The 12170-nt window shown below is 36.0% G+C and overlaps 1 protein-coding gene and 1 non-coding gene across 2 annotated transcripts in view; one reads left to right on the top strand and one right to left on the bottom strand.

Moving 5' to 3' along the window:
• Positions 1-7114: 7114 nt before the first annotated feature.
• Positions 7115-12170, bottom strand: part of LOC108575470 (neurexin-1a-like) — a 279829-nt gene continuing 274773 nt past the window's right edge. Inside the window, exons 11-12 of the mRNA XM_017938285.1 lie at positions 9704-9895; positions 7115-7311 (exon numbers count right to left, since the gene is read on the bottom strand). Coding sequence (XP_017793774.1) covers positions 7115-7311; positions 9704-9895 — 389 coding nt within the window. The remainder of the gene's footprint in view (positions 7312-9703; positions 9896-12170) is intronic.
• Positions 8742-8823, top strand: Trnas-cga. The gene has a single exon. It is a non-coding gene; the product is annotated as a tRNA-Ser (tRNA).

Below are 12170 nucleotides of genomic sequence, written 5' to 3'. Positions count from 1 at the left end.
TGAAAGCAAAATAAGAAACTGGGAATTGATGTCTTTCTTAGTCCTATAATTTAACGAAATTTTGATGAAATACCTGCGTAATTGCAGGGAAGTATCAGACAAACGCGGGAAAAAATTCAATAGAAAGCAATGACTAAAGTATCTTTCAAAATTAAAAAATTCTCCTATATTAACCGAAAATAGGTTATTAATTACGACAGGGGTGGCAGTTCAGCTCGTATTTGAGCTCACAATGTATAATACAATAATACAACAACAAACTACTTAACCATGCACGTTTCTTTATGCAAATTCCTTGGCTAGCTGTGAATTATCAGTTTAGGAAATAACAAGTCGTAAAACAAATTCCAAATTAATTTTTCAATAGGAGAGAAAATATTAGAAGAAATGGGAAAATAAAAAAAAATTAGGAAAACTGAAAGAAAATTTAAAAATTTCAAATTAGTTTCGATAGCTAGAAGCGAAGTTCTTATACATACACTGTCGGTGCCTCCTCTTCAAAGTCATTAGCACAGACGTCAGTAAAGTCGGGCGGGAGATTTCCATTCTTCTATTATAATGCTATAACACGGTATAATTTATTCATTTTCACAATTTTTATTATAAATTTTCTCTTACTAATATTCGGACACTCTTTAAAACAGTATAACTTTTTTAAAATTTGACTTAACGACTTGAGTTTTTTTTGAGAAGTTAGAAGGATTGGTATACTAGATGACGCGTTTAAATTTTTTGAAAAAATTGCAATTTGTGGAAATCGCGAAGAAAATTGTAAACATCAGATTCGACAACTTTTTTATCTGAGCTCGTAATGAAAATTTAAAAAATACGTTTTGTAGATTTATGTCAATTATGCGCATGCTGAAAATTTGATCGAAATCGGTTAATGTTACTGTGAGCTACAAATCGTTAAAGATTGTGAAAATTGCACTATTTCTTGTAAATTATAATAAATCGATTTCGATGAAATTTTCAGCATGTGTATAATTGACATAAATCTACAAAACGTATGTTTGAAATTTTCGTTACAAGCTCGGGTAAAAAAATTGTAAACAGTGACCTTTACAAAATTCTTCGTAATTCCCATAAATTGCAATATTTTCAAAAAATTCTCAAAAAAACTCAAGTCGTTTGATCCAATTTAAAAAAAATTATACTGTTCTAAGGAGTGTCCGAATATTAGTAAGAGTCACTGTATCTTCATCAGGGTCTGGAGACGCAACTGATAATGGTGTGCGTTAGGGTGTTCATTCCAATAAGTACCCATGTTCATTTAAATCGATTAAAGATCAATTAAAATCAAGTCATTAACGGGGGGAGGGTGCTCCAGATAGGGTTAAGTTCGTAATCTGTGTCTCTATTGATGTTATTAGGACTTTTCATCATTTCTAAGGATTCCCTATATTTGCGTGGGAAATATCCTTCGCATCTGGCTAAAACTTTTGTTTTATCGAACAAACTCTTGTAGTATCAGGGCCTCCATACCCAAAAAATAGGAAACCGGCACGGGAGAATACGGAGGGAGTAGTTGGCGTAGCGCGCAAAGTCTCGGCTTGCTAAACCGAAGGTCTCGGGTTCGATTCCCGTTTAGGTCTCTCAATATTTTTCCCTAGGTTCCTACACTCTTGTGCCCTGTTTCTAAATGACGTTCCGCTATTGCTGATTGTCCATATCTGTTTATTCTTGATCTTTCGAGTTTTGCTGAATTTGCACGTTTGTGCCGACTAATTACAATTCGAAGGACCACTCCCGTGTATCGGGAGACCAACTAATTTGCTCGTGTTTGTTTTCCGGAAGAGTTCAATGTTGCTTGTTGCTAGCCGAATGGATTCTGATTTCGAGGTATCAGGAAAAGTTCGAAGATACCTCGGTCAGGATACATTTCGCGGGGGTAAGACACGCGGATTGGTTATTACAATTTCGACTTCGACAAGGGAGGTGGTTGACTATACGCGATTGGCAAACTATTAAACAAAGAACGAACTAAAGGGACGCCCCCAAGTCAACGGTGCGCGGAAACTCGCGTGTCTCGAAGCAATAAACGCAGCAGGTAATAAGTCTGGTAAAACATACCAAAGTGGAGACGAAAAGCCCGAGAAGTTAAAATATAAGAAACAGATGTGGACAAGAGCCACGAGAAGAAAAGCATACGTAAAACATACCAAAGTGGAGACGAAAAGCCCGAGAAGTTAAAATATAAGAAACAGATGTGGACGAGAGCCACGAGAAGAAAAGCATACAACTTCTAAATAAACGTTAAAGTGCTCGATGGCCTCCCAAATTTACAACTGCTGCGAAGAACCGAATAATTTCCAGATCCGTGCCTGGAAAACGCCGTAAATCTAATAGGACGACCAAACACATCCAATATTCACAGATATCTGAAGCAAAGTCATTATCTACACACACGTTACGTCGAATTAATAATTACTCGTAAAAGAACCTACTTCCAAACCTTTTACAGCAACCCGTCTTCCGCGAGTTCCGCTCAAATTGTAATAACAAATGAGACTTGGCGTTTATATTCGACTTCGCGTTATTCATCGGGTTCTTCGTAAAATTATCATATATGACAGTCGTGGGTGGCTGACTCACCTGTTTCGTTTCGCTGTCTTATGTAATTGTTATCGATTTATATAACCGAAGTAACACGCCTTTCGCTCGGCGATCGATTAAAAGACACACACCGTCTGCGTTTCCTATCTCGTTACGAAATAATAACGACTACGGCCGCGTCGTCCCGTTTCACGCTGATAAAAAGATGATTTTATTTCGCAGGTGAACGCAAGTTGCCCGCGTTAGATTCTGAATTTAAGCAGATATGCAAATGCAAGACGCTAATTGGACTTCTTTCGCCACTATTTTACGCCCACAGAGTCGCCCAGGCTCGCCTGTTTGCACTTCGTCCGGCGGTTAGCGACAAATTGACCGTCGAAGAGTTAGTCTGCGTGGCAAGATACGCGGCCATGAATTATTTACACTGCATTACTTTTCAAACTTCGCGATACTTAAGGCGCTCCGTAGAAAATTCCGTTGTGCTGCATGCGAGTAAGCGTGTACGAATTATTTACGACGTGCAATTAACTTTGGTGTAACGCGAAGTTCTAAGAATAGTCGGAAAAGTAATTATTTCCGACGAAATTTGAATTTTTTGCGCGAGTTTGGAATATTAGGAACACGATTTCGCGAATATTAGGTCAGCCCGTAAGTTCGTGTCGAATTTGATAATTTAGATCGAAATTTTCAACGAACCTTTGAATTTGTAAACGACTTATTCCGTCATTTTTTTCCTATTTCTTCTTTTCTTTTTTGGCAAGACTATTATGTCGTCGCTATAGAATTTCCTTGGATTTTCGTTCAAATATTTTTCGCCTTCGCCACGAACTTATGGGACGACCTAATAATTCTTAGAATTTATCTTCTAATCTTTGTTATTATAAAGAAGCTTGAAAATCAAATCACAGTGTTATAAAAATGCATATAATACAATTATTTCAACGATATCCAGCTTCACCCCGTAAATTTGCATCTCTTCGTAAAATTGTTATTCCCAGGATTTTCTTTCTTTTTGTCAAAATTTACTGTAAGCTATCGTTTAAAGGAAATATTGCTTTAATAAACTACATTCTCAATTTTTGTTTAATGACATTAACTTCAGAGTTGTGCCATTTGATCCTTAAGGTCCCAGCGTTGCCCTAAGTACTGAAATATTGATTAAAAAATATTTTAATAGAAGCAATACGTTTGTAATGTCATGTAAAAAATTAGCAACTTTTTACTGTGCAGCCTACTGTGATTTGAAGGTACTCCACATGGTGGTGATAGTGAAATAAAAATTCTGGCTCGTCTCTGAGACCGGTAACATGTAGCTAAGACTAAGTACATTAAGTACACCTGGTATGTCGCCTCGATATTGCTCTTGTAATCAAGGTAGCAGAAGAGACACGCCATATTTTCCAAACATCACCCCTTGTAGCGTTCATAACTTTTGATAGATGTGTTTAATTTAAAGCGTTATGCTTATTTAAAGCTTTACATGCAAGCATTAATAAATACACAAATCTTTGCATAAAAGCAATAACGAACACAAATTCACTGAAAATACGTCAATGCTTCAAATTAAACATATCTATCAAAAGTTACAAACGCCATGTTACGCACTTAAAATTACGCCGCAATACTGAAATGAAATATACATGTAAAGCAGGCACGGGCAACCTTTCCTGGTTCTAGGGCCATGTTGCGTCGTGGGCTTTGATCGCGAACGAGCATACACAGACCGAAGGGAAACGAATTCGAATCATACTCGCGTATCCGTCACAATTTCAATATCAAAGCCTTTAATTCGCTACTTTCTCCGGCGTTTTCAAATATCTAAGCTCTTAATTCAGCATCAGAGGCGCGCTTCGACGCACCTCCTCGACTATAATCCACAGGGCGACGATTCCCTTGGCCCGACTTTATTTTCAATCATTTCCGGTGCCACGAAAGGCTACGGTAATATCATCGGGACGCCGTTCGAGCACGTCATATCGCTTTCTCCGTGAAGTTTATTTGAATTCACGCACGCCCCGATGGTTTATTCGCACGAGCGACGCCCTCTTATCCCTATTTCTGCAGTTTTCATCTCGCGAAAATGCAATCTTCAGAGTCACGTCGCGCGTTATTCGATCTCTTTTTCGAGGAGGGAGGACCAGGGAAAACGAAGTCGAGGCACGAAGAACGCCAGCCTTTGTGGAGCGGACCGTGTCGCGTCGAATCGGCTTTCCGCGCCTCTGACGATCGAAATCGCGGAAACCGGGCCATCGCTGATCTCCCGTGAATTGCGCCCGATACATTGTTCCCGAAATTTCGTCCAACTCACTCGGGGCTACTACCTTGTGTCCGATATCGTAGCCGCGCACACGCGATAACGCTATGCCGGAGGAAGCTGCAGGATGTGCATGGTTCGACGCTTCGATGCTTTCTGATAGAGGTTCTTAGCTCGGCCGTCTTTAGGATGACATCTCGTGCGGAATGCAATCGACGGTGGTTATTGTAGTTCTTCCCGGGAGTTTCCGCGATATTTTTCCGAGACTCGTGAAATTTTTACGGCTACTGCATTCGTATTCTAGATGAGAATGGAGCTTATTGTTCGATGGGCAGTAATTGTGCAGGGTGGATCGAGGAAACTGTTAGAAGGTGCTTGGAAAGAAGATGCTGTTAATTCCAGCGGTTTGTGCAATTAGGACTGTGGCGGGTACGTTGTCGTCGACAAACCCTTACCGAACCTCGTCCTATTCTTCCACGCGAACTTTTTCTTTTCCAACTCCTTCAGATTTTAGTTTCCGTCCTTTCGTCTCTCCCCGGGTTAAGACTTGCCTTCGTTCTCGAGTGCCCTAAGAAGCGCACATGTGGCATCCAGGTTCGCACGAGGACGAACGAATTTTCCGTTTCCACCACTTTCTCCACTTCTATCTTTATCTATCGCTACTCCTGTCTCCCAGTCCTAACAATATAAAAACCCAGTACGCCTACACCTCCGGACAGTTTTTCCTTTACCGACCATCGCGACGTACCCGCCGAACCGCTGCCGCCGGGACAATTAACAAAGTAAACGATTGTATTTTCTGGACCAATTGTACGCCGACCATACACTTATACTTTAATAAATTGAGGTGAAAACAGTGTAACGACGTTCCTCACCCACCTCAGTACGATACCCATAGTTTTATATATTTAAACATCCATGTAAATATTTAATAATCACAATTTTGTAATTTACAAATTTAAATTACGTTATTCCGTACCGAAAATCACAGGAAAGAAAAAGCATCAGAGATAAATTGTTTTAAATAGATAATGTAGAAATACAATATTCGATAAATTGTGTAATTTTCTTGCCAGAAATCTGTGATAACGTAATCCATTAACGTAAAAAAGACCACGAAATTATTACAAAAACTTAAAGTACCCCGCAAAAGATAAAGAATCTGATAATTAGTACTTTCAGCGTAACACCATTCCAGTATCTCGTCGTTATTCGTGCAAATAACATTACAGTACAACCTATTATCAACATCGTTAATTTAGTATTCGGCTAATTGAAATAGCAAAAATGAAAATTCTTTCGGTAACCTTCAAATGTTCGTTACGAAAACGAGAGTCATCGGGAAATGCACATATTGTCGGGGCCACGATATAGCGAGGTCGTAAAATCGGTCAGACGTCAAAGTAAACATGTTTTAGCTGCCGGGACCCGAAAATTGACAGAGATACGAGCAGATAAGTACTTGAAACCATTGTCAGGACCGTACGAAGAATTCTTGTATCCAGCGAAAGTCAACTGATTCTAATATACTTACTGAAAACTGTATGCAGCTAGGACAAATTAGGGTTTCTCCCTCTGGGGGAAGCCGCTTTTGGAAGTACGGTTACAGGTAAAGGTCTTATTGATGTCTTTAGCATCTTAGTTTATCTACTCGTGTTATATACAGATAGAAAGTGCAAAAAGATTGTGTAGCTTAATATTAACATATTTTCCATTTGTAAATGAAATACCATTTTCTACTTGAAGTACCAAATCATATGCTACCATTCGTTTATTGTTGGAACCCTCAAACAGACTGCAACACACGGCTTTGAGTGCCGCAACATCAATCGGTGCCGATTCTTGAGAGTTTAATTTACGACCTCGCTATATCGTGGCCCCAACTATATACTTCATTTGAAACTTTCTTTCTCTTTAACCTTTTAGGTACGGCGCGCTCGTCCGCAACTGGGTACCCCTGGGACGGCGCGCCTGGCTGTGGATGGCACAAAAGCCGTTCGTGACGATTCTGTGACACGTGTACTCTTCAACGACAGCTTCGATATTGCCAGGAAATGTGGTTTAGGCGAAACAAATGCGAAATAAAGCAAAAAACGTATAATATCGTCGAAAATCATGATATCCACGAAAGTCACTATAGTGTCGTACCGTCCAAATTGGTGCTATCCACGAAACCCACTATAGTGGCGTTCCGTAAAAATAGAGGATCTCGACGGAACGCTACTATAATGGCGTACCGTTCCAATTGATGCCATCCGCGGAAGCCACTATAGTGGCGTACCGTATCTAAAAGGTTCACTACGACTATTTAGTCGGATAGCCGAACTTGGAAGATCTATTACCAAGACAATCCTTACCTTTCCCGCACGTAGGACCCGTGAAAGGTGTTCCAGTGCAATCACAGTGAAATCTGTTCCAGCCTTCGAGACAATGACCACCGTGCATGCAGGGTTGTGAAGGACAGTGGGGCGGTTGAGAATGACAAGCTGGCCTGACAGCACCTGCAAAATTGTCCAGAGAAACGAAATTACAGAGGCAGTGATAAGTGCTGCCAGTTCAAGTCTCCCGTTTCGTTGAAACGGAATTGGTTTTCTTTTTTTTTTTTTTTTAATTCCTTACTGTCGTGGGAAAACGAACAAGAGAAGCATTGCTACGTCACTTTTACGATTCAACGAGAGGATAATGGTTATTCGTTTTTAAAAAATTTCTTGGTCTCATGGAGAAATGGTCAAAAGAAGCATTGCTGTATCACTGTTATGATTCAACAGGAGGATAATTAGGATCGCATTTATCACAAGGCGCAAGCTGTGGCCTCACTCTCTAGGGGCCAAATTTTTAAACCCTATTTATCGCATATAACAGTATAAAAAACAGCATTGTTATAGTTCCAATTTTTTTTCCAAAATAAAATACCTAATTTTAAATATTACAATATTAAAATATTACTTTTAAGTAGAATCAAAATAGTAAAATATTATTTTCAAATATTAAAAAATGTGTATGAATAAACTTGTTCTTTCGAGGCCTCGTAATGGAGTTGCCTATCAGAAGGGTCTCAGAAAGTAAATGCGACCCTGAGGATAATTGTTGTATCGTGTATGTAGAGCGTTAGATAATATGTATAAGGATTAGTAGGAAAGGTTAGAAGGGAACTAGAAAAATTTCTTTTCTAATTGAATTTTTGAAACTGCTAAAGTGATATGTAGCAAGTAGGCAGTACTATTTTGTTTCTATCATGTCTGAATAGATTATGTGAAACAGATCGTTAATTAATTATTATTTTTCATATGAATATTAATTATAATATATCCTCTCGTTTCAGAAGTTAATATTTAAAAAATACTATTTAGCAATAATTCTGGGACAAGAACGCGATGAAATTCTTAAAAATTATGAATTCTGAAAGATTAATTTAAACATTGAAATGTTTCATATCTTTGTTATCAATAAATTGGAGTGTTTGAATATTTATGTTTAAATTATTATTTTTTTCATAAATAGTGATTATTAATGGACCATTTGAATTCTTACATTACTCAACAAACTCTGACTTCAATGCTTTCTGAAAGTATTCTTTCGTTAATTTAGTTGCAATTTTATTTTAATTCGCATTACCTTTGAAATTAAAGAGCGTAAGAATATATATTTAGTGAAACTGTAATACGTAATTTTCAAATAAAGATATTTGTAAAAAGAATTAATTTAAACATTAAAATTCTTCGTATCTTCATTAACGATCAATACGAGTATTTGAATATTCAAGAATTTGGTCGAATTCTTCTTATTTTAAAATTATCACTAAAGAATATTTTTTAAATATTAACTTTTGAAACGAGAGGATATATTATGAATAATATTTATGTGAAAATAAGAATGGTTAAAAATACTATTACGTGTTTAAAACTCGTGTGAGAACGCAATTTTGACAGAAGCTGTGGTGTCCGAGTGGTTAAGGAGTCAGACTCGAAATCTGATGGGCTATGCCCGCACAGGTTCGAATCCTGTCCGCAGCGAAATCTTTTTTTATCGCTGAAAAATGATATTTTTAACTTTTTTATTTTCTGTTCTACAATCGTGTCTTCTATTACTTTTATTCTTCGATCTCTGCTTCTTTTTTCGGAAAACAGCATACCAGAAATATTTTGCTTTATAAATTGGGTTAATTAAATTATATATATGCATATATATGCATGTGTTAACTGACGTGTGCTTTATTTGAATATGTAAATTTTCTATTGTTATTTGCCTCAGTATTAAAAGTAACGTATTTAATAACATGTAAGTTAATTCGTAACATCATTTGTTATTAAATTTGCATGTGGAAAAACTTACACCGTAGTAAACACAGTATTTGGTGCGATGCAAAGAACTATGAATTAAGTCAATATTTCACAGCTGTTTTGCAGCTGTTTAGCATAAAACAGAAGTCGTAGAAAATAAGTGGTAAAAATTAAATTAGCCACAAATCATAATTAACATAATTTTACACAGCCTCATCACTCTTTATATATCGAATATTAACCAAATTATTTATAAATTTCAAGTAAAATTTTCCCAATTACTATCATTAGACAATTTTCTTACTGACAATGAGTGGTACGAACGTCCAAATTTAATAACTTTAAAAGCAATATTACAGATTCAACTATTATTATATTTAACAACTTTGCAATGTAACAAAATATATTTATAGATAATACAATTTATAAATTTCTTCTGATAAGTGTATTTCACTCGCTAATAATGAATTCCATTCTAACACAAAAGAAACATTTGGCAAAATTCACTTTTCATAAAATTAATGATTCGAAAGGTGATCAAATTGATTCACCATTTAACAAAACAGAAAATCTGTATTCAAGTTTTGCCACAGAATGTGGAACATTTTCTTACCGGAGTCTTGCTGCTGAGCGTATCCCGCTATATCGATTGGTAGCCCGTTTATGACAAGATCCCGCATACAGCCGACATAACCTTGCCTCAAGGCACCTGTCCACAGTACTGGAGGAACAGTTAGGGGTGCAAATGGAGCTCCTACACCACCGATGTACAATAATCCATCCAGGTCTAGCTGCGTGGAATCACCTGGAACATGGAATATTATCTTGTTACTAAAATAATTGAACAAAACATTATAATTACAGGTCCCGTTCATAAGTATTAGAACACTCACTGAAATAGTGCTAGGTCATCCTGAAAGTTACCCTGTTTTTAAGCTTTAATTTTAAAAAACACATAAATCCACTAAAATTGAACACTTTTATTGAAAATAATTTCCACCATGTTCGATACACTTTTGCTGAGGTATTACCTAACATAAAAATCCGAAAGAGAAACTTTCAGCAGTTTCTTTCTCTTAGAGATTCAAATTTTTAGGTTAGGTAATACCTCAGCAAAAGTGTATCGAACATCATGGAAATTGTTTTCAATAAAAATATTTCATTTCAGTGGGGTTATGTTTTTTTTTTTTCAAAATGGATGGCTTAAAACCGCGGGAAATTTCAGGATGACCTGATAAGTAAAAAATTATTAAAATCGTGAAAAAATATTCGGTCTGAAATTTCATAGTATAACGAGTATACATTTTTGCTGATATATACTCAATTTTGGGAAGAAATGCAACTTAAATCGTATAATACGATGAGTGTTCTAATACTCAGGAACGTCAGTGTATATTCCAGACAATGTAAATCAGTTAAAAAAATAATGAAGAGGAAGAAATATCAGTGATCATTTATTAGGAGTTGTAGAGGAGCACGGTTTATAGCCTACCATTAATAAAGGAATTAGCTTGCCCTTTTCAAGGACTTCAGTTTATAAGGGAGAGCCCCCGAGTCTATTTAAATCGTTAATTTCAATAAAACTTAAGTATAACGTGGTTTTCGAAAAAATATTTCATGTGTACCATTTTTACCTCCTGATTTCTAAGTTTAGGGATTGAAAATAGTTCTCAAATTTGGGGTTGATAATTTTATTTCTTCAATATCTCGAAAACTATTGAATTTAGAGAAATGGGCCAAATATACGAAACGTGTGCTTTTTAATAAGAAATCTGACTATGTGAATAGTTTTTGAAAATATCTATTTGTTTAAATGATATACTACAAATTACTGCTTTCGTGTTAATTATTATTGCAAAACGTTGATTCATATTTATGTAAAATTGCATGTATGAAGTGCAGGCGAAAATATAGAGAGTGGATAAATTCGAATTTTGATTTTCGATGTTATATTACAAAAATTTTTGCATTTGCAATTTTCTTACATTCTCAGAGGAATGGAGCTCTTGAGCATGGTCGTAAATATTGTGAAAATTTCACTTAAGAGCCCTCGTTAGAAGTACACGAATCAAAATTAATTATTTAAATAAATTAACTTTCTTTCATAACTTCTGAATATTTTTAATTTTTAATTTCCTGCAATGTTTTGCAAAAACATATGTTAGTTTTATTGTCTCTTTGTTGCCTTCGTTATATTTATTTTTTACAATGCAGGTTGAAAAGGAATTTAATTATCAAAAATTTCTTCTGTATTTAGAAATTTTGTTTCAGCGACCTTTTCGAGAATTCTGTTTTTACGAAAATCTGCTATTCGTGTTTCGTTTGAACCGGTTAAATCGCAGTTTTATTTCGCTTTCGTCCATACTTCTGCGTTTCATCAGACCTATCTATGGATTCTAAAAATTTCGTTTGTTTTAGTAATCGATTCATTTTTCTCGGACGAGAAAGACGTCTCACGCTTCGAAGCGAATTTTACCTAATTACTTAAAACTTGGTGGTTTCAATAAAGTTCTTCGCTCCATCCATTTAAAATTTTGTTTTATTCAATCACTTGAAATTCCGTGGCTTCAATACGTATTTCACGAGTACATCGAACACTCGAAGTACTATTTTACTCCATCACTTAAAACTTCGTAGTTTCGGTACGTTTTTCAGAAGTACTATATTGGCCATTTGAAATCTAATTTCACTTGAAATTTCTCGGTACCGCTTATTTCTCGGGAACCGACTAATATTCTACGCTGCTTTTCGAGAACGGTAATTAAAAATCAGAATTCTGTGGGTTGATTGCAAGAATATCACTTGAAAATCCAACAGAGAAATTTAAGGTAGCTCAAGTCGTATCGATAAGTCGGCAAAAAGATTTAACAAATGCGACAACTAATCAGAATCTATTGAAATCTAATTTTGAAGATTTATGGTCGAACACAAGAACTTGCCGTTTTGACTCTTTTGCTGCGGCAAAATCTTCTGCCTTGGCATTTAAAAATTGAAATTAGAAATTGAAATTTAAAAAGTAAAATTCAAAAATAAAAATTAGAAATTAAAATTTAAAAATTAAAATTAGAAATTAAATTTAA

This window comes from Habropoda laboriosa, unplaced genomic scaffold, assembly GCF_001263275.1.
Source record: "Habropoda laboriosa isolate 0110345459 unplaced genomic scaffold, ASM126327v1 scaffold276, whole genome shotgun sequence".
NCBI lineage: Eukaryota > Metazoa > Arthropoda > Insecta > Hymenoptera > Apidae > Habropoda > Habropoda laboriosa.
This window is presented reverse-complemented; position numbering and strand designations above follow the sequence as displayed.